Raw genomic sequence first — 22,528 nt, forward strand, 5'->3', positions numbered from 1 at the left:
AGAGGAAGGTGCAACATGCATCTTTACTGAAGATTGGAGGATAAAGTTAATAGTTAAAAAAAACCTGCTAGAGACCCTGTAGGAATGGGAGGGAGGTCCTCACACCTCCTTCAGTAACTGACTACTATTTACAGAGTAGCCTTCCTGCCAAAACATGGGGAGGCGCTTTTCTATAGCACTATATAGTCACTGTCTGGGTTCAGACAACACAACCCACACTCAAGGGTTGAGTATGGGTTGTCGTCGTACCATGATTTGTTGTTGAATGTGGCTTCTCATCTTGTCTGAACCCAGCCATGCTAACAAACAGTGGCTTGTTGACCATAAACAAACCTATGAAGAGAACCCATGTTTTGTTGTTGGGTTTGTATAGTTCGTAAGCGTGGCTGTGTTCAAACTATTACACTCAACCTCCTTGTGTGTCTGGTGCACTGTGGCTGAGGTGCCACAGTGCAATAAACTTTCATCCTTGCCAGACCTGTTGCCAGCATTGTTTTGGTAATGATACTTGGATGTCTAACTACTTCTTCAATCTCCAGGGGAGTTGTTCAGTTATTCAACGCTGTCCGGAAGCATCAAAAAAACGTTGATGAGAAGGCGAAAGAAGCAGGGAGTTCCGATAGAAAACGTGCTAAATTGATCTCGTCTGTTTCAAAAAGAGACTTTATCAATGTACTAAGAGGAATGGAAGGAATGGAAGCTGAACAAAGTGTTGCCAATAAATCCTTGAAAAGCAATCAGGTAGGCACTGCTCCTTGGAGCAGTATTTCTTACCGCAAGCAGTGTGGGCCATTCAGTTTGCATTTCCGTGTAATTTTGTTCTCTTGACCTCCGTTGGTTATGCAACTAGAGCTGGTTCACCCAACAGCTTTTCTACCCAAATGAGCAGTCTCAAGAGTCCTTGGTCAAGTGTGTGTGTGGAGAAAGGTGATGTGTACAGCGGGCCATTTGCAGCAATTGAAGCAGTGGTCTTGCTACAGAAATTAATGCTGGGGATGATCTGAATTGCACAAAAGGACAGCAGAACTAATTTGCGAACTAGCATAAAGCCATTGAGTGAGAGTTAGAAATCCTGCCTGTTTCTGTTGTGTGTGTGCAGTTCACACTCGAATGGTGAACACCACACTGCCTTTCAAGGGAGAAGCAGTGTGGTGTTCACTAAAGAATTCCAAGCAGCTTGAGCAACTGTCCAAGACAACTGAATGGTTTGACTTCCTTCAGCTGCTGCTTTAATGTCAAGCAGAGTTTTGGAAGCTATACATCGAATGGCCTTTACTGTTGACTTGGGTAAATAAAGTCCTCATCAAGTTCCCATTTTCAGCAGCATCTTAGGTATTTTGTTGTGGATCTTAATGGAGGGATGAATATATTGAATAATGCTAACAGTCACAGATAATTTTTTCCCTTTTTTTGCCCTTTCCTCCCTTTACTGTTGGGTGTTCAGTTCTGGGCAACTTAATTTTTCATAGCATTGGAGTTGGGTATTGTGTTCAAAGTTGCAGGAGGTGCTGAGACTCCTCAACAATTTGGCTGTTGAGTCTTGGCTGAAGAAGAAAAAAGTATGTTGACGCTGCTCCTCTCACAGTCTTGTTCTGATTTGATGTTGCAATTCCTGCTCTCTGGATATCTGCTTTCAAGTGGGTTTCTTTATGGTGCTGGTTCTCCCCTCCTTCTCTGCATGTGTTGACTGAATTCACATATAGTGAAGCCATTCGTTGTGCTAACCAAGAACACACACCATGGTTCAATCGACATACAGCAGGCAGGCAATCTGTAGTTTAGAGCTGGTTGTCTGCATTTCTTTCCCACTTGCTCAGCACCCAGCTTTGTGAATACATGCCCATAGTGCAGCAACCTCTTGAGCGGGGAACCTAATTGTTTTTTTCCCTCCACTGGTCAGTGAACTCAAACATAACAGTACACGGTGCTAAATGCTATTGTTCGCAAGCTACCTTCAAACCATGGTTTCTTCCCATTTTGTCTCCAAACCATAGTTCGTGGGCAGGCTCAGATTCAGACAACAGCTGAATTGTGGTTTATTGTGAACAAACCATGGTTCTATATTATCTGTGAGTCCATCCCATGTGGCCATAGTCATGAGTTTTACCACTCATCTCTCATTATGGATACTTGGCTTGTGGATAGTCCAACCCAGTAGGGCTGTTTATGTTCTGAGCATTTGACTAGCAGAAATTCTGTCCTTATTATACTTTATCTGTCACTTACCATTGCCTGTCATGGGATTCTGGATAGCATGGTTTGGGGGCATCCCCCTGAAAGACCATTGGTTGTGCTGATTTGAATTGGGATATGACTATGGTCTTCAGTGCTTCACTTGTTTTTGGTTTTATTAAAAGCCGTGTGGAGCTATTTTCCCTTGCGTTACCTGTTCGAGCTTAGTTGCAGGGCTGACACTGTATTCCTTCCAAGAGAAATGTGTATTTAAAAAGTCATATGAGGACAAAGATGTTGGATCAGTCAGATTTTAAAGGGAGCAGGACCCAGGGTTTGAGAATCTAGGATTTCAGAAGCTGCATGTTTAGAATACATATTTGCGTTCATGCTTGAACTTTGTGCTTGGTAGTGGGTGGAATACTTCTCTTGGCCCTGAGCCACTGGAGGAGTTAACTAACCGCTTTCTTGTGCCAGCAAGAAATACTTTAATCAGTTGGGAGACAACAGTTTGTCATGTGTTCTTTGTTTAGTGTGCTTTCGGGAAGCATGCCGAAACACTCCGTGGCATGAAGAGCCCTCTGAATTTCACGCAAGTGTACGATTAAAGTATTTTAAAAATTCATTGGGTAATAATAATAACTTAAGACAATTGCCAAGTGTTCCATTTCTTCTTAAATCTGTCCAGTTTGCTTGATTTCAAAGGCTGGAGAATTAGAATAATAATGGCGTTGTAATAAAAGATCTCTACTAATGCTGCTGTTCAGAATCATAATCTGTTGGTGTGTATACACACACACACAAATCTGATTTATAGGCAAGTTGCATCGCTAACACTGGGGTTAGAGTTAGTTCTCTGGTTGCCAACAGAGCTAGTCTTACGCCTAGAAATCTTTGAGGATCTTGGATGGTAGGCCTTGAGGCTCTATGAAAGATAGGAGGGATGACACAAAGCAAAGCTGTGGCATAGCAAGGTTATAACAAGGAGAACCATACCTGAGCCCTTGTGTTATATTTAGGAGAGTGGATGGTTGACCGGTGGGTGGGGGTGGGGCTTGGCCCTCTTTAGCTTAGAACACTGCAGGATAAGGAGCAAAGATATCCTCTTATGTTTGTGTTCTGATTGTGGGTTAAAAAGAGATTCCACAAACTGATAGCATGTGTGGGTGAATTGTATATATTACCTGGTCAATATGCATAGTTGCCAAGTGGAGACTCTGCATTTTGACCAGGCAGTATATCCCACCTACAGAACTACTGATAAGCAAAAAATGCTGTCAGTAAATTAGGATCTAGGTTAAACTTGTTTCTGTAGGGTTGTAAAGAATAAAGTTGAAAGGTCCAGGCAGTCTTTGGGCATGATAAAAATGAGTTGGGGGTGTCTTGGTTTCTCCCTATCCCACTGCACATACATTAGAAAATTGGTTTTGAATGCCAGAAACATTTGTCTGCTTTCCAAACCTGACATCTGATCTCTCTCTCTCTCTTTTTTTTTTTTTGCCTCTGTTGAATAATGTTATGAAGTTGAAGGGGAAAATGAAATCCTGGAATTTAGATCAAACACATTTCAGGAAACTTTGTCCTTTCTGCAATATCTAGATCTTTATGGATATTCTTCATTTTCCTAGTTTTCACTTGCTGCAACTCTTCAACTTTAAATCTCTAACCACTGTTCAAGTGAACTAACTCTTTGGGGGCTTTTGCTATGCCGGTCTTGGTCAAGACTAATTTAGTTCTTGTTTAACTCCCACCTTTCAACTTTTAAAGGAATGCATTTAAGTTGGGAATCAAAAATGGTCTATATCTGATAGGACAGCCTGGCTCCGTCCAGATGTGTTGGATTGCAACTCCCATAATTCCCAGTCAGCATAGCTACTGGCCACGGAACACAAATATTTGTATAAGGAGGTTTAAATTTAATCCTGTGTTCCTTTTCCATCGTAAATTGTGCCCAAAGAGGCTAACAATAAACATTAACATATCAAAACTCATATCAAATTGTGGTTTTTCAAACATTGCAAAACATAATATTAAGTTCAAATAAGACAAAATCAACATTTGAATACTCATAGGATAAATTCAGTATTATGAGGAAATAATCTAAACAGAGCACAGAGCAAATTCAGAATTAGCAGGCCATATAAATAAATAAAAATAATCCACACTACTATTTCTAGTCCTGCAACACTCCCAAGGGCCTACAGGAGCTTGTCTTAAATGGAGTTCAAGGGGGGACTAGGGTGGAAGTGGTGGTCTTCTTGTCATCCTAGATGGTTCACAGCTAGCTCCCTCAACTCTCCTTCAGACGAGGCTGGCAACAGTAAAAGGGAAGTGCTGGGCGGTGGCCGTGATGGGGTGTGTGCCCTTTCCCCAGCCTCCCAGGTATTCTAGCTGCCAGTGCTGATTTTCCTATACCCTGCATGTTAAACCCATAAATAACGACTTGTCCCATCAATGCTGCAGTAAATATAGTTTTAATAATTATTATTACATTTATATCCTGTCTTTTTTCCTCTTGCAAGGAACTCAAAGCAGCTCCCATGGTCCTCCTCTCCATTTTATCCTCACAACAACCCTGTGAGGTAGGTTAGGCTGAGAGTCAGTGACTGGCCGAAAGTCACCCAGAGAGCTTCATGGCTGAGTGGGGACTAGAACCTGGATCTCCTGAGGATAACGTCCAGGATAACTGTCCACTACTCTAACCATTATATCTCACTGGCTCTCAGTGAAGTTGAAATATATGCAGCTGCTAAGTTGAACTCTGCAAGTGATAAATCTCATGAGTGCCTTCCAGGATAACTGTTTCAGCTCTACACTGCAAAGGTCATTCACTAACTTCAGCTAAAATTTGTTCTCAAATTGGCACATATGATCCCTTAGAGAATGGACTGCACCATAACGTAACCTTCACACATGCAGAAGGTCCCAGATTCAATCTCCAGGTTAGGCTAGGAAACATTTCTGCCTGAAACCTGGGAGAGCTGCTGCCAATCAGTGTAGGCAAAGCATTGCTAGATGGACCAGTGGCCTGATTCTGTATAAGGCAGCTTCTTGTCTTCTTACCTGTAGGCCTAGCCTGGGCATGCTTGTTTAGATTCACCAGCTATATAGATTCTCCCATTCCCTGCCTTCCTATATAGCCGCAGTGAGGTACTATGGTCTGCTGCGTAAATACTTGCTTGTACTACTTTAAAACTGGCCCTTTGTGCAGGTTTTGTGTGCTCAGATGGGAGTAATTATTTTTTTGAACTGCATCCAAGGGCTTTGCCTTTCATATCATTAATGGTTTATCAAAGTATTTCTTAATCCTTGCCGAACCTGCTGACTTCTGTAATATTCTCTCCCCACCCCTTCCTCCAAAGTACATAATGCCTGTTTTTGGATAGGATCTTGTGGTCTCTCCCTTTTCCCATCTTCCTTATCTGGAAAGCCTGCTTGGAGGAGAAGGCTGAATTCATTTTATGCTATTTAGGGCGGGGTAGTGATGAGCGATTGGGGATTTGAGCATTTGAGTTCTGAGCGTGTCGAGCGCAGTTATTCTGAGCATGGCCTCGTGTGGAGGTAAACTGAGATATAATGCTTATTTCACCTTTAATCCCCAATTATATGGCTCAGGTATTGAGATGTATTTTCCAGGGTACGATCAGTGCATAACACCCACACTCTCTTATACCCACTCTTTCTTTTATGAATATCATGTCTTTAACCCTGACATTGTAAACCCAACCTGCCTTGTCAGAAATACCTGCCCTGGACATGAACTTATAGAGTACTAAGATACCAGCTGCTGGGAGAGAGATGGGATAGGGGAGCCAGTAGATTTTTCTTTGGTGAGGGAAGGATAAGGCACTGCATAGAGGAAAAAGAGTAGAGGCAGGCTGTACATGGGCCAAGGAACAGGATAGTGCTGGCCCAAATATGCTTTCTGCACTGCCCCGTCTTCAGTCCTCCGCCCCACAACCCCAAATCTTCCGCCCTTTCCCACTGCAGCGCATTCCCTTCTGCAATTTGAAAACGCCTCGCACGTTGGTGTGCTATTACCTCCTTTCCTTTCACAGATGTATGTCTATGTAGCTTTGGTATGTGTCTGTGTAAGGCAGCCTTCTCTAGTCTGTGTAAGGCAACCTCCAGATGGGTTGGACTGCAACTCCCATCATTCCCCACCAGTGTGGCCATTGTAAAGGAGCAATCGGGCCGGGAGGACATGTGTATGTGTGCGCAGGTGCGCCCTTATGCTTTTCCAATTTTGCTTTGGGGAGTGCGGATGAGCCTCAGCGGTCCAGAAGATCGTTTGGCAAATGTGAAGAGGTCCTGGTTTCAAGTCAATGTTGCAGCTCTGTACCTCTGCTCTAAGTACCATAGCTGCATACAGGACTCTCCCTCTGCTATTGCAATGCATGATCTATGGTGAAATTTGGAACTTGTTCAGCAGTTTGGAAGGCAGGGCTAAATTGTAGAAACTTGTAATAGAAAAAAACACATTAAATTACAGTAGCGATAAATCAACTGCTTCATTACTTAATCTCAAAATGCCTCTCTTTTTTGCATGTGTACAAATGTAATGTATGAACTTAAATTAATGTACATCGATGGTGCTATATAAATAATAATAATAATAATAATAATAATAATAATAATAATAATAGCCAGCACTATACATTATGTTGCTGCAATATGTTGCAATGGGAGCTCTGGTTGTTACCTACAGGGCCGGGTGCTCTGGAATGACCTGTGATGCACATACAAGATCAAAAGATGTGTATTATGCACAGACATCCAAAATACCTAATCCAATTAGGACTGCTTTATTGAACTCTAGAAGCATCATAGCTACAGATGTTTTATTTAAAACGTTTGACTTGGCACTAAACCAGCCACCTTAATTATTCCTGTGATTTTGATTTTCTTTTAAGTTTGCACTCACGCAAGAAGATTTTCTTTTACTTTTCTTTCTGGTTCTTTCCTCAGAGCTGTCTCTACATTGGGGCTGAAAAATAGCAAGAACAATCTGAAATCATTCAGATTTTTTTACTCAAGTTGTTGTGAATTCATCTCAATTCTAAATAATTCTAAGTAATTCTAAAAAATTCTAAATAAATGAATCTGATAATTCCTAATCATAGCTCGCTATTTTTCTAATGCCAAATTGACTTTTAGCTTTTGGGTAAGTTGTGGAAATAGGCAATTACTTTTGTCTTGCAGCACTCTAACTCTGAATTTCTTTTGGATCAAGGGAATGTATCCTATCTGCTCATGTTGTTGATAGCCAGCAGCCTCGAAAGTCGAAGGCTGCCAAGTATCCTAATACAGGACAGCCAGAGCACGGCAGCAACCCTCACCTCCATGTTCTGGCTGCCCTGTATTTTTGTTAGATGGGAGATTTTGCTCATCTAGCTACAGTGCTTTGGAATGGGAAGGAAGGAAGCTGGAGGGAGCATAGGAAGATGTGTAAGGAAACTTCCCTGGTCTCCTCCCCTCCCCAACCCTGGGACCTCCCTCTTTTGCCTGTCTCTGCACTCGAGTTTCAGAGTGCGGATAGGTAGCTGATGTGGTTCTCCCCATGCTGGCTACAAGGGAGAGGGTGAGGTGGCGGTGAGCACGGTTTGCTAGCTCCAAGGTTGGAGCCAGTAAACTGAACATTCCTATGGCCACCCAGACACTGTTTAGGGGCTATAGGATTGCTCTCTTAATTAATAGCAGAGTAGCTGTGTTTGGATGTAATGATAACCTATTCTTCAGTGCTATGGAAATGATCAGAAGTGACGTAAGAGGAGCAGACTGGAAATTCTCATGTCTGAGTTCAGTCATAACACTAAATTGCAGTTAGTAAAAAAAAAAAAAACACGGACACGTAAATTTCCTCCATGCTGTGGAAGAGGTGAGGGCAGTGTGCGAGCCCAATGCTCATCTGAGGCAATTCCTGTAACAGTAAGCAATGGATTATTAGTGTGTCCAAATGCAGCCAATGAATAGATATAATATCCATCAAATAGGGCAGTTGAAAAAGTTGATTTTAATGTCTTTTTTTAACTGTATTAAATCATTCTGCATGTGGAGAAGGGGCCAGTAGGATATGTAGAGAATTCTAAAAAATGGCTTATTACCTGCGTGTCTAATAGCTTTTTGGGCATACTAAAATTAGCATTGCTTCTTTTTTTCTTAAATGTTAAGAAAATGTAAGGGAAATTGTCAGTCTTAAAATATTTACAGGTGTTTCAGTAACATTTTTCCAAGTTATGCTTTGAATTTGTGTGAACGTAACACTTGAGCCACGTTGTGTGCTTTATTGATTCCTCCCTCCTCCTCCTCTCCAGTCATGTACTTTTGGCTAGTAGAAAAAAAAACCCCTGAGATTTATACAGCATGTAAGATTAGCATAACACACTTCTTTAGCTGTATTCACAAAATGCAAATCACACTTGCTAAATCCCAGCAAATTTAAAGCATTGGGGGGAAATGGGAAAACACACTTCAGGCAGTGTTGTAACATGATCAGCAGACACTTCTGTTGAAATCTTGCTAGTAATATAGGGTTATTTTCCTGCAACGTTAAGTTTTAAATACTGGGGTTTGGCAGGTTGTATGTTGTCAAATGTTCAAATGATGTCTGCATCAGCAAGAGCTTGAAACGCTATTTTAGAGCTTTAGAAAACTTGGATGTGGGTTGGGTTGGCTCTTACCATGGGATGCAGTTGGCATTGGTTTCTATTCACCACTCTGCTGCTAAGATCATCTTCTTGGCTCATCACAATGATCATGTTACTCCACTCCTGAAATCTCTTCATTGGCTTTCAGTTCACCTCAGAATCCAATATAAGCTTCTCCTGTTGACTTTCAAAGCTTGTCACAGTCTAGCTCCTTCCTATCTTTCTACTCTCATCACACCCCGCTCGTGTTCTTCGTTCATTGAGTGCCATGTTTCTTACCCACCCTAAGGTCTCTACTTCTCTTGCTTGGCTTTGTCCATTTTCTCTTGCTGCCCCTTATGCCTGGAATTCTCTTCCAGAGCATTTGCGGATCATGAGTCCAACTACTGTTTTTAAAGCTCAATTGAGAACTTTTCTTTTTTCTACAGCTTTTAGAACTTGACTTTGTTCTTACTTTCACACTGTTAATTTTATTGTCCCCTGTGCCTATTTGGTGCATTCACTTCCCTTATTGTTTTATTATGATTTTATTAGAATGTAAGCCTATGTGGCAGGGTGTTGCTGTTTTTTGTCTTTACTATGTACAGCACCATGTACATTGATGGTGCTATATAATAATAAATGGGTATAAAGAGTGTGACGTTAGATCACCTATATTTCAATTTCATAAGAGTCAGCCCTGGCAGTCAACAGACAAATTAGTTGAAGGACTTCCTTAGCATTATTGCTTAAATTCTGGCACACTATTGTGACTACTTACTATTCTATTCTACCATTTGGTGATTCCTCCAGTTACAATGTAGTGATGGATGAGCTCAGTGGTTCATAATTTTTGGCTGGCCTTGGTAGGAAATTAGGTCACCAGGTCCCAACCCTTTTGCTGGTCTCTAACCTCATGCCTCTGTGTGTATGTTAGGTTACATAGGAACATAGGAAGCTGCCTTATACTGAATCAAGCCATTGGTTCATCTAGCCCAGCATTGTCGATGCTGACTGGCAACTGCTCCCCAGGGTTTCAGGCAGAAGTTTTTCCTGCCCTACCTGGAGATGCCCGGGATTGAACCTGGGACCTTCCGCATGCAAAGCAGATGTGCTACCACTGAGCCACAACCGCTCCCCACAGTTGGGAACAATCTCTGTTGAAGTACTCAAAGTAGGTCGGCAATGCAGCAGCCCCAGCCATCTTCCCAACCCTGGGACTAGAGTGGAGGTCTGGGTTCCTGCTGAACTACATTTAGAATGTAAGCCTGAGGGTAGGGACTGTCTTCTTTACTGATACATTGTAAGCCGCTCCGAGAGCCTTTTGGCTGAGGTGCGGGATAAAAATACTCTAAATAAATAAATAAATAAATAATAAACTATGGAGACAATTATTGCTCTCTCCTGGAGCTCCCAAGTTTGTCAGGAAAGCTGAGGCTCACTGTGCTCCTCGCCAGATAACACACTAGCAATGGCAAGTGAACATATTCAATCATGGGCAATTCATTATGGGTTTGTATAAAATTCTTCCCACACACACACACACAAAAAGAAAGCGAAAAAAGTTATTTAGGAACACAAGGAGCTGCCTTACACTGAGTCAGAATGTGGGTCCATCTGTCCCAGTATTGTCGACACTGATTGGCAGCAATGGCTCTCCAGGGTTTCCAGCAGGAATTTTTCCTGCCTTACGTGGAGATTGAACCTGGGGCTGCCTGCATGCAAAGCATGTGCGCTACTGCTGAGGCACAGCCCCTCCCCATGCTGCAGCTTGGTTCCGTCACATTTCCATTGATATAACTGGAGCATGATGGGGGTCTAGATCTCTCTCTGCCCCGCCAAAAGAACTCCCCCAGTGTGCCTTTCAATCCCAATCTGTATCTTGCTAATTTCTGTCCTGAGGATTCGTAGTACTGTTCATTTTAGAGGTGTTTGTGGATATATTTAGAGAATTGTGACTTTAGATTTCTATGGTATGTTCAGTTTATTGTTTGTGCACTGTCTCGTGAGGGCTTTAAGTCCTAAAAGTCAGTTTAGAAATCTGTCAAGAAAAGAAGTAGATTTACCCTTCCCCCCAGACTGTTCTTGGTGGCAATGTAGGGGCCTTTCACTGTAATCTACATTATGCTTTAGGACCTGCTATAGCAGCATCCTAGGTACCAGGATCCCTGGGAAATATAGCTCTAGGGCTCATTGGGTTTATTCTTGGGACACTGAGAGCTCTAGGAATTTCCCAAAGTTTCTGGCACTTGAGGTATTTCTGCAGCAGAGTTTTAGGGCATAATGGCACTCCTGTCAGCAGTCCTTCTTACTGCTACTACAACCAAGTGCATTTATGTGGCAAGCAGGAGGGGGCAGCAGCAAAGAGGCCTGAGGATGGGATAAGCCCATTCCAAATTACTTCAGGTTTGAGGCCCAATTCGGAATACATTTGCAATATATGGTTGAAATATTCATCTTTTGCACTTTGCCCTCATTCTGAAATTCATTACTGTTTCTAATTAAGTGTGTAGTGGCTGTGATTGTGTAAACCTGCATGAGAAAGTTTGAGCAGATGTGTGTGTTGTTGTGGTAAGTAAGCCGTCTGGATTTGTAAATTTCAAATGGGTCTGTGGAAATGACCAGAAAATGATCGGAAAGCCCACAATGCAGTTCTGCAGCTGAAACTAAGCAGATCTAGCCCAGTCTGGAAGAGAGACCCCTGGGAACTCTAACTCTCTCTCACACACATTTATATTCAGTGGCTTGGTAGAAGTGCAGATTATAAATATAATAAAATGCTGAATCAATGTTCTCTTTCTATCTAGGTTTCTTTGTGTTTGTCACTTGTTCACTGAACTATAAGCAAACCCATTTAGCCTCCTTTCTTTTCCAACAGACTTGCTACATTCTATTCTACATTCTATTCTATCTGTTCAGTCACTGCTATTTATATTTGTGAAATTACTTTTGGTCCTCAAAAAGGCCCCCAAAACAAATCGCAATAAATATACAGAAAAAAACCAGGAGCATTAACAGATGGTCAATTAAAAAAAAATGCATAGGCAGGTAGGAATTAAAATATATCAAAAGGCCTGGCAAAAGTAGTGTGTGTCTTGACTACCTGTCCATGAGGACACCAATCTAACCTCTCCTTGGGGGGAGTTTCACAGCTGCAGGGCCTTAGCCAAGAAGTCCATGTCCAGTGTCCCAGTCAGATGTTCTTATCCTATTAGTAGGATATGGAGCAAGGACTCTGAAGATAAACGGGTCTCTTTCCCTGCTCTTCCATTCCTGGCTCTTACACAGCGGCATCTGTGTGCTCTCATGATTCATCTGCTCCCAGTGTTCAGTTCCTTTGCAGTAGCCAACCAGCTGTAATCCCACCCCCTTCTTTTTAGCACCTTTATGACCTAACAAAAGATCTTCTCTCCAGCCACCAATAGGCAACCCACATTAGGAAACAGTGCTTATCTATCTTTCTCTCTCTCCAAAAGAACACTTTGTTGTTCTAATATCTTAATTCCAACCTGGTAAGATCAGACAGACTTTGGAATTCACTGGCAAAGCACAGTCCTCCAAGCCTTGTATATGGTCCATATCACAAATTAGTTAATTTAGGGATTGGTACAGAACGGCCAGGATTTGGCAGGCTGTTCTCCAGGGAGGCCAAGGGCTAAACTAGCATAAAAATGGATTCTTTCCGATAGATGGTCTGATCTTTCCAGGTCGGGATTAAGATGTTCAACAAAGCATTAACCCTACCTGGCTCATGAACAGAGAATTTAGGCCCTAGTACTGCCAGTCTCTCAGTTGGCTGTGCAGACATTTCCCTCATCAGGAGTACATTCTAAGTTTTTTTTTAAAAAAAAGGAAATTCTATATAGAATTTTAGTCTCCTGAAAACATCTCAAGCTTAGCGATGCTGATGTAAGTTAATAAGTATTCCCCTCCTCCTTGGAACAATGAAGTCCTTCTCCCCTAGAACTGATTTTACACGTTGTACAACCCAGAATTCCAGTGGTAACTTGGCACCTGTCTACTGGGTCACATGAGAGCTATTTGGCAATGTTCTGAATTTCATAGAGTCCTAAGGACTGAAAAAGAATAATTAGGACCCTATACTAAAGCAGACATACTGCCCTCTTCAGATTACCCAGCGATGAGCATGCAAGTGGCAAATTGTATCTCTGCACGGGTAGCAATTGCCCATTGGCCCTATTTAGACAACATACTAAGCCATGACACATTTTGAGCTAACTATGATGCCTTAATGTGTAGTGTGAATGGTGTTTTTCCTCACCATGGTGGCTACATAACCATGGTTTAGCCATGCTTACTAACAACTTGCTGCAAAAGGGTTAGTGACACCTTAACCATGGCTTAGCATGTTGTTTGAACAGGCCCACTGACTAACAGGTGAGTAGTAGCATGGGTTAAATGCTGTTATTGCTGCTGTTTCAACATCCCTGGTCTTAATTGTCTTGGCTTGAACATGATTATATGCATGCTTATTTCTATCAAATGTAGTTATGCTTTCATTTTTCATTCAAACTAAAACTCTGTAAGGTGAAAAGCATAGGTCTGGGGTCTCCAACAGTGTGCCTATGGTCACTTCATTTAGCACCCACCAGGCTCTATGCCCCTCTTGATTTCTATTTTTTTTTAACATGCTACAAAGTGAAATGCCATCTTTATTGGGGTTTAAAAGAGTGACTGTGTTTTGGAGCTCAGACCCCACCTCTGCCTTGTACTTAGGTTCTTGGGCAGGTTACTTTTCTTTTAGTCTCACCAGTTTGTCTTCTGGGAAATGAGTGTTCTGTGACTGGCCATGCCCACTGTAGTAGTCTCTTTATGAATAGACATGCCCTTCCCCCATTGGGAACCATTTTGTCAAATTGATCACAAAATCCCAAATGTACCCTCTGACCCAAAAGGTTTGGGGACCCTGGCTTGGATGCACTTATAGAATTTTTTAATAGTTTAGTTATAGCACTGTTTACTTGATAGCAAGTTGCATTGATTGTGGTGGAAAAGATTCCCTACAAAGGTTTGTGTTTGAAGCCTTCATCCAATAGGAAATGTCTGTGAGTGTTCTGAAGATTGCATATGAATTGCATATTTTATTCCGTTTGCTTCTATTTTAAGTGATGTGTATTTATGTAGATCTTAGTTTTGAAAAAGTGTTCACCAGGGCTTCGTTCTAGAAAGAATGGTCCCAAAATCTACTTGTTATAGTGAGTGGCCCTTTCCTCTCTGGAAATGATGAACCTCGCTCCTCCTCCTGTGCTTGGAATTGGGAGGGGGAGCAATAGCTAATCTCTGACACCCACACTGGGTTTTCTAGGCAAACCTTAGAGCTCTAGAATTCCTCTGCAGTTGTGGATGTAACCATTTCAGTTTGTTGGTGTCCTAGATTTCAGCAGCAACCACCTGGATACTTTGATTGGAGCTTGGGGGAAAATAATACATATTTCACATGTTGGATTAGATGTCTGACCTAATCCAGTGTGCTTCCACTGACAACTCATAGTGGTGCATGAATGAGGAGAGGAGACACTTCTGTGGAGATATTGGGATGCTTGCTGTGGAATCTTGAATGCCCAAAAGTGAAAGTGTCAGAACAGGACAGGAATAGTCTTGCTATCAATTGAATGACTAATGGGAATGTTCTTATCAGTTACAATGCATGCAGTTTCTGTAACAGCTCTTTGAAATTGAAATATTGAGAACCTGCACTAATAACTCACCCTAAGCTAGTTCAGTGGGACTTAGTCCCAGGTACCTATGTGTAGGATTGCAGCAGTAGCTTTTAATTGCTTTAATGGCAGGCGGGGGTGGAGTGGGGGTGAAGTCAAAAATGCTTTGACTTCAGTGATTTGGTTCCTTGGCGAATATCAATCTGAAGCATGCATTCATTCCACACTCCCATCATTGCAACAAGTCTAAAATGAGGTTGTAAAATATTGGAAGTGGGGAGGGACGCCTTCCTTGGGTGGTCCCCCAGCAAGGCTCAAAATGAGAACCTGTGTTTGTCCTGCCTTAATTAACCACACAGTGGTGGAATTAAAACGCTTGCTGTGTGCTGGAGATGAAGTTATCCAGGATAGAAGGGAGACCAGGTGCTGTAAACAAGGCTTTGTAGTGTTTGCTTACTGGCTGCGCTTCCCAGCAGCTGCAGCTAAGCCTTCTGATTAAGACCTGCTGATGAGACTGTGGGAGATCAGTTGTGTACATCGCTTTTTCATATTTGTGTCTGAAGTCCAATATAACTTGTGCGCTCTCTCTCTCTCTCTCTCTCTCTCTCTCTCTCTCTCTCTCTCTCTCTCTCTCTCGTTGCTGTTTGGGTTTTGTTCTGTTCAAGGCAACACTGCCAATTCCAGCATTCCCACTTTCAATTGTTAGGTCTGAGATTTATTTTCAGTACAGCTCTTGGCCAAGTCAAGGTTGTTGTTGTTTTTCATTGATTGATCATCTGCCTTTAGTTAAACCTAAATAAATTTGCATGTTACCAAAACTGCAATAACTTCTTGAGGCTTTTGGAGCAATGATGTCTCTCTTGTGTAGAGTCTTCTGATTTAATAGATCAAAAGTGGAACGTGAAAGAGAGTCATCTTTTAATATTCTCCATCATTTTGGGATTCTGGAAGGTAAAATTTATTTATTTATTTATTTATTACATTTTTATACCGCCCAATAGCCGAAGCTCTCTGGGCGGTTCACAAAAATTAAAACCATCATAAAACAACCAGCAAGTTAAAAACACAAATACAAAATACAATATAAAAAGCACAACCAGGATAAAACCACGCAGCAAAATTGATATAAGGTTAAAATACAGAGTTAAAACAGTATAATTTAAATTTAAGTTAAAATTAAGTGTTAAAATACTGAGTGAATAAAAAGGTCTTCAGCTGGCAACGAAAGGAGTACAGTGTAGGCGCCAGGCAGCTGAAAAAATGATCCTTGTTTATTAATACACCAAAGCAAAATGACTTTAATGAAGCAAGTTCAAATTCTATCAGCATTAAGGAATACTCAATGCCGTATTGACATTGATTTCAACTGAGCACTGTTTGCTTCAGTTGTCTAATTTTACAGAGAGAAAAAGACACAGTTGTTCTTTCCTGCTAGCTTGAGGGCTGGGTGCACACAACACACAGTCAGGGTTGTTGTTGAACTGTGGCTTATTGTGTTGTCTAAACACAGTACGTTTTTGCAGGGCGAGTTATCTTGTTGTCTCAATACAGTGTGTTTTCCACAGGTGGCTTGTTAACCATGCAGTGTGGTGTGTTTTTTCTCAAACAAGCCGCCTTGAGAACTTGTTGATGGATTGTCCAGAGTGGTTAATAAGCCAGACTGCATGGTTGACGAGCAACCTGTGATGCCGTCTCCACTGGTCCTCCTTTATTCTTCCCTATAAATCAAAGGATCCCAGCAATGGAGCAGGCATCAGAGTGCTACTCACTGTCTCTGTAAGTCGCCACCCTTGTCTGGCATCACAGCAGCCCAGCCCAGCCCAGCATCCTGCACATGCACCTTCCCTTCCACTGCCACCATTGAATCCTGTACCCTGCCTCAGGTACCTCACAAACCACTCCAGTGTGAAACAAAAAGAATGTCTATTAAAAGTATGCACTTTAAGAGCATAATGGTTTAATCAGGTTCAACCTTATTTGTTTCAGTACAGTTCCATATACAACCCTGCCTACGCTACCCTCTCTAGACCACACTCTCTCCTCCCTTCACTCTGTTCCCCAAAATAATAAAACATGTTCCTACACTGAATCGAGACCCTTGCTCTGACAGACCCAAAACCCTTCTCTCAATTGTCACAGACTTCTCACTGTTTCTCTGTTAACGCCTCCCACTCCCTGCTAACCACCAATCCTAACCTTTGAACCACCAGCCAATCAGCATTCACTCACACATCCTGGTCACTCACTTCCCCTCCCACTAGAATTAACTACGTAACAACTTTGTTCCAGCAGTACACACAGCAAATACATCTTTAATCTGCAAACATAATTAAAACAGTACAAATACTTACATTACAAAACAGGCATTAAACCGCAAACCATCACACAACCCTGTGGAAAATGCACCACATTCGGACAACATGTTAACCCACCCTGTGGAAAATGTACTGAATTCAGGCAACATAAGAACACTCTCTGCCCCCTGCCGGGTTAGTGTGTTGGGTGAAGTGGAAAATCCACTTTAAAGTAACGGTTAAATCACTTTTTTGCTATTCAGAGGAGGGAGGTGCTAAATCTGTGTGGCTGGCACAGTAGCCTCAGTCCCATTTATAAATCTCAGCTAAATTTTAAACCTGCTATTAAAGCTTGTAGCCCTCATAGTTGTACTTAGGATAGTATTTGCCCATGTCCCAGCTTCTGTCTTGCCCATTAAAAATTAGGTTTGTTTTTACATCTAAGCTGTTCATTTTCTTGGGAATTAAAGGTTCCCTGGTGCTTTGATTTGGAAACCCCAGTGACAGCACTAGAATTTCTAGGTGAATTCTCAGCTTCAAAGCTTGGCTGCAATCTTGTACAAAGCAAAATAAAGATTTTACATTCCTAAATAACAAGGGGTTTTTCTAACATTGCTTTGGACACATTCCAGTGACTTGCATTTAGCCACCCAGTAAAAACTAATGTCTCAATTGGGCCTAGTTTTATTGTCTGCAAAGGGTCATCTTGACTTTTTTCATTTTTGTAATTGATCTCTCAGTGCTAAATATGTTTCTAGTAAACTGAGATTAGTTTGCTGTGGTAATGAGTCCTCCAAGTAATGAGCAAAACGCTATTAACACCCTCGTCCAAAACATGTTTACTTGCAAGTCTCTCATTTTGATTTCATTGGCCTGGTTGAAATGTAAGAACAAACCATGGTTTGTTACCTTGGGATTTCAGGCCCCCACCCCACCCCCAATGAGTGAAGGGATGAGAATTGAAGATTAGGTCCTGGTTTAGAGGATTTTTAACATTCTAATGATTTTTAGAATTCTGCTGCTGTAACAAATGGCAGCTTGTTAGAAACATGAACAACGTTGTCATTTGGTGCTTGTGTGCTGCCACATTAAAGGTGCAATCCTATCTGATCTGCCATGGGTACTCGTAAGCCTCCAAACTTGGAGGCTTACAAGTATTCAATGCATTTTAGCTAGATGGGCATTTTTCTCCCATCTAGCATAGGCTTCGGGGAAGGGAAGGGGAGGAGGCTTGACTGGCCATAGGATATGTCGTATGGCTGCTGCCCCCGGCTTCCTCCCCTCCCTGTGAATGTCCCCTTTTCCCCATCTCCATGCTCCATTTTCTGAACGTGGAGAAGTAGCAGGGACAGTTATCTACCAGCCAGCTATGAGAGGCAGGGGCAGGGAGAGTGTTGGAGGCCTGTTTCCAACCTCAGAGCCAGAAAACCAAACAATCCTATGTCCTCCCAAATGCTGCCTAGGCTCTATTTTATTTTGGATGATTTAAGCAAGTATGGTAGTCCACAATCACCTTTTTTGGGGATGGGTGAGGAATACTTGGGGGGGCATATCATATAATGTAATATTATATAATATAATATAAATCAACATGTACTACTTTGAACACTGCTTGTTTGGCTATATGAATGCTGTTTGTATTCTTGTTAGGAAAATACAAAAAGTAGTACCTATACTGGTGTTTTGTTGGCATGGTGTTTTTTTTTAATGTAGATACACCTTTTAGCAATACAGTGCAGAAATAGGGATTGTTTTGACTTTGCAAGAATGTGCTGTTGGAAGGCGAGGAATGTAGAGCTTAGTTTATGCAGGTAGACTTTTAAGCTGCCTCATTGCAGGTGCCAGGAATCAGTTTGTGTTTTATCTACAGGAAGTCAGATTCTGGCATTGGATAAGATGCTTTTGCAGAGAGGGCAAATGTGAGCTAATTGCTAGTCATGCGGGCAATTTGTTGCTTGCTTCCCGCCACCCCCAGAACCTTATTTTGTTCGGTTAATATTTTTTTAAAAGAGAAGTGGGTCAGGGTCATTTCATACGTTAATACTTTTGTTATATTGAAAGCATGACCATTTGATGTAGCCAGGACACAAATCCTTGTGTATGGTGGTTTCTTTCTGTGACCTTCAAGAAATGTGTGAAGTGGCCCCTCTGTTTCTCTGTCTAAGGCTCACCTCACGCAAGACCATTTTTTTACCTGGCTATTGCGTTCTCATAGAAAGCTACATATACATTGCACGTACCCAGTAATGTAAAGGGGTACAAAGTAATATATTAGCATTTCTGTATATTTTAGCACTGCATGGAGGCACAGCAGTATTCATGTGTACACTCGTCAGAAACTGTCTGCATGCGACACATGCATTTTGCCACATTGCAGAAAAATGAGAATTGCCCCCAATTTATTCTCTAGTGTAGTATTTTCATAAGGTTGCAGAAATCTGAAATATCTCAAAGGAAATGATATATCTCAAAGGAAATGATAAGAGGTGTGCTGAATAAATGGCCTTTAAGTGGTACAAGCCATGTGGGAGGGTGTTGGATAAGGCATTCTAGACCTTACTAGTCCATGAGCAGGATAATGAATGGACATTATTATTATTATTATTTATTTATATAGCACCATCAATGTACATGGTGCTGTACAGAGTAAAACAGTAAATAGCAAGACTCTGCCGCATAGGCTTACATTCTAAAAAAATCATAATGAAACAATAAGGAGGGGAAGAGAATGCAAACAGGCACAGGGTAGGGTAAGCAGGCACAGGGTAGGGTAAAACTAACAGTATAAAGTCTGCACAACATCAAGTTTTAAAAGCTTTAGGAAAAAGAAAAGTTTTTAGTTGAGCTTTAAAAGCTGCGATTGAACTTGTAGTTCTCAAATGTTCTGGAAGAGCGTTCCAGGCGTAAGGGGCAGCAAAAGAAAATGGACGGAGCCGAGCAAGGGAAGTAGAAGCCCTTGGGCAGGCAAGGAACATGGCATCAGAGGAGCGAAGAGCACGAGCGGGGCAATAGTGTGAGATGAGAGAGGAGAGATAGGAAGGAGCTAGACCGTGAAAAGCTTTGAAGGTTAACAGGAGAAGTTTATATTGGATTCTGAAGTGAATTGGAAGCCAATGAAGAGATTTCAGAAGCAGAGTAACATGGTCAGAGCGGCGAGCCAAGAAGATGATCTTTGCGGCAGAGTGGTGAACAGAAACCAACGGACTGATGTGAGAAGAAGGAAGGCCAGAGAGAAGAAGGTTGCAGTAGTCCAACCGTGAAATAACCAGTGCATGAACAAGCGTCTTGGCAGAAGAGACAGACAAAAATGATCGAATCCTGGCAATATTATACAGGAAAAATCGACAAGATTTAGCTACTGCCTCACTATGAGGAATAAAGGAGAGCGAGGAGTCAAATATAAAGCCAAGGCTATGAGCTTCTTTGACCGGAGTAAGCGTAACATCGTTGACAGTAAGAGAGAATGAGAGATGAGGAGAAGGTTTAGGAGGAAAAACAAGCAATTCAGTCTTTGCCATATTGAGTTTCAAACGACGATGAAGCAGCCAAGCTGAGATATCTGAAAGACATGCCGAGATACGATTGTGAACATCAGGAGAAAGTTCCGGAGATGACAGATATAGTTGTGTATCATCGGCGTACAGATGATATTGGAGGCCATGAGATTGAATAAGCTTGCCCAAGGGCAACATGTATAAGGAAAACAACAAGGGGCCAAGCACCGAGCCTTGCGGAACCCCTACTGAAAGGGGAAAGGAGGAAGACGAGCTGCCATTAGCCAACACGCTGAAAGAGCGACCCGCTAGATAGGAGGCAAACCAGTTATAGACAGAGCCACAAAATCCAAGGTCATGAAGGGAATCTAAGAGAAGATCATGATCAACCGTGTCAAAGGCTGCAGTTAGATCAAGGAGAATAAGAACGGAGTAATGGCCTTTAGACTTGGCAGTAAGTAGATCATTGGTGATCTTAGTAAGGGCTGTTTCGGTGGAATGCAGAGGACGGAATCCAGATTGAAATGGATCCAAAGCAGAGTTACTAGAAAGAAAGTCAAGACAGCGAGAGTAGACCGCACGCTCCAGGATCTTTGAAACAAACGGCAACAAAGAGACAGGTCGGTAGTTAGACAGAGATAGCCTATCAAGAGTAGGTTTCTTGAGAATGGGAGAGACTGTAGCATGTTTAAAAGCAGAAGGAAATGAACCAGAGGACAGAGAAAGATTAATACTATGAAGCAAGGAAGGGAGGATAGCAGGAATAAGATTAATAAAGACACGAGAAGGAATCAGATCACGAGAACAAGTGGAAGGCTTCGAAGAGCGCAGTATTGTAGATAGTTCATCCGCTGAGACCGAAGGAAACGCAGAGAAATTTGCAGGAGGAACTGACAGATGAGGAACAGGAACTGGAAGAGGAGCAGAGCTGGCCAGATCAGAGCGGATAGTTTGGATTTTAGCATTGAAAAAAGAGGCAAAGTTATTAGCAGAAAGAGAGGCGGGGAGAGATGGCGGATTAGGCTTCAGAAGAGAATTGAAGGACGCAAAGAGCCGCTGAGGATGCCTAGCATTTGACTGGATCAGCGTTGAGTAGTACTGCTGTTTGGCCAATGAAATGGCAGAAGAGAAAGAGGAGAGTACAAATTTGTAATGGACAAAGTCCGCCCGGTCCCTGGTCTTACGCCAAAGGCGTTCAGCTGCCCGGGAACAAGAGCGAAGGTAGCGGAGGGAAGAGGTGAGCCACGGTTGGGGTTGAGAAGGGCGAACTATCCGAGTTGTAGATGGAGCAAGATTATCAAGAGTTGAAGATAAGGAGGAATTAAAGAAGGAGACAGCTGAGTCCAAGGAGACAGCCGAAAAGACAGAAGGAAGGGAGGAGGCTAGAGACTGGGAAAAAGCCTCATAATTGATAGATTGCAAGTCACAACAAGAGCGAGAAGCGGGACGTGAAGGAGGAGGATGATGAGTAATATTGAAAGAAACTAGGTGATGATCTGACAACAGAAAGTGAGCAGTAGAAAAGTCCAACACAGAGCAATTCCGAGTGAGAACAAGATCCAGACAGTGTCCAAGGGAATGTGTGGGTGCATCAGACCAAAGCTTAAGATCATAAGAGGAAGATAATGAGCGAAATCGTAGAGCTGCAGCATCTTGAGGGTCATCCACATGAATATTGAAATCACCCAAAATAAGAGTAGGACAGTTATCAGAGAGGAAAAAGGACAGCCACGAATCAAAATCAGAGATAAATTTTGAGGACGAGCCTGGGGGGCGGTACAGAACTGCAACCCGCAATCGCAATGGAGCGAAGAGCCTCACCACATGTACCTCAAAGGAGGAGAAGCAATGTGAAGATGGAATGGAAAGAGGACATTTCATATTGTTTGTTCCCATGTTAGTTCCATAGACTGAGAGAAACACAAGCGATGCCTCTCCAAAGCCTTTCCTTAACCTAAGGCCCCCAGGTATGCCTGGATAGGGGCTACACAGATGAGGGGTTTTAAGAAGCACAGAATTGGAAGCAGGGCCTCAGCTTACAATTTAGCTTCATAGAAGAATCCTGTGAGATTCCACAGCTTGTTATGTTCCCTTTTACTGCATGAATTTATGTAGTTATTGCTTTGCTTTGTTTTTTATAGGATCGATATAGCATAGGGTGACCATATGAAAAGGAGGACAGGGCTCCTGTATCCTTAACAGTTGCATAGAAAAGGAAATTTGAGCAGGTGTCATTTGTATATACGGGGAACCTGGTGAAATTT

The 22,528-nt window shown here is 42.2% G+C and overlaps 1 protein-coding gene across 1 annotated transcript in view; it reads left to right on the forward strand.

Annotated features, from left to right (window-relative positions):
- Window positions 1-22,528, forward strand: part of RRP15 (ribosomal RNA processing 15 homolog) — a 47,915-nt gene that overhangs the window by 12,360 nt on the left and 13,027 nt on the right. Inside the window, exon 4 of the mRNA XM_063125580.1 lies at window positions 540-741. Within this exon, the coding sequence (XP_062981650.1) occupies window positions 540-741 (202 nt within the window). The remainder of the gene's footprint in view (window positions 1-539; window positions 742-22,528) is intronic.

The sequence above is a fragment of the Elgaria multicarinata genome, chromosome 4, assembly GCF_023053635.1.
Source record: "Elgaria multicarinata webbii isolate HBS135686 ecotype San Diego chromosome 4, rElgMul1.1.pri, whole genome shotgun sequence".
Classification (NCBI taxonomy): domain Eukaryota; kingdom Metazoa; phylum Chordata; class Lepidosauria; order Squamata; family Anguidae; genus Elgaria; species Elgaria multicarinata.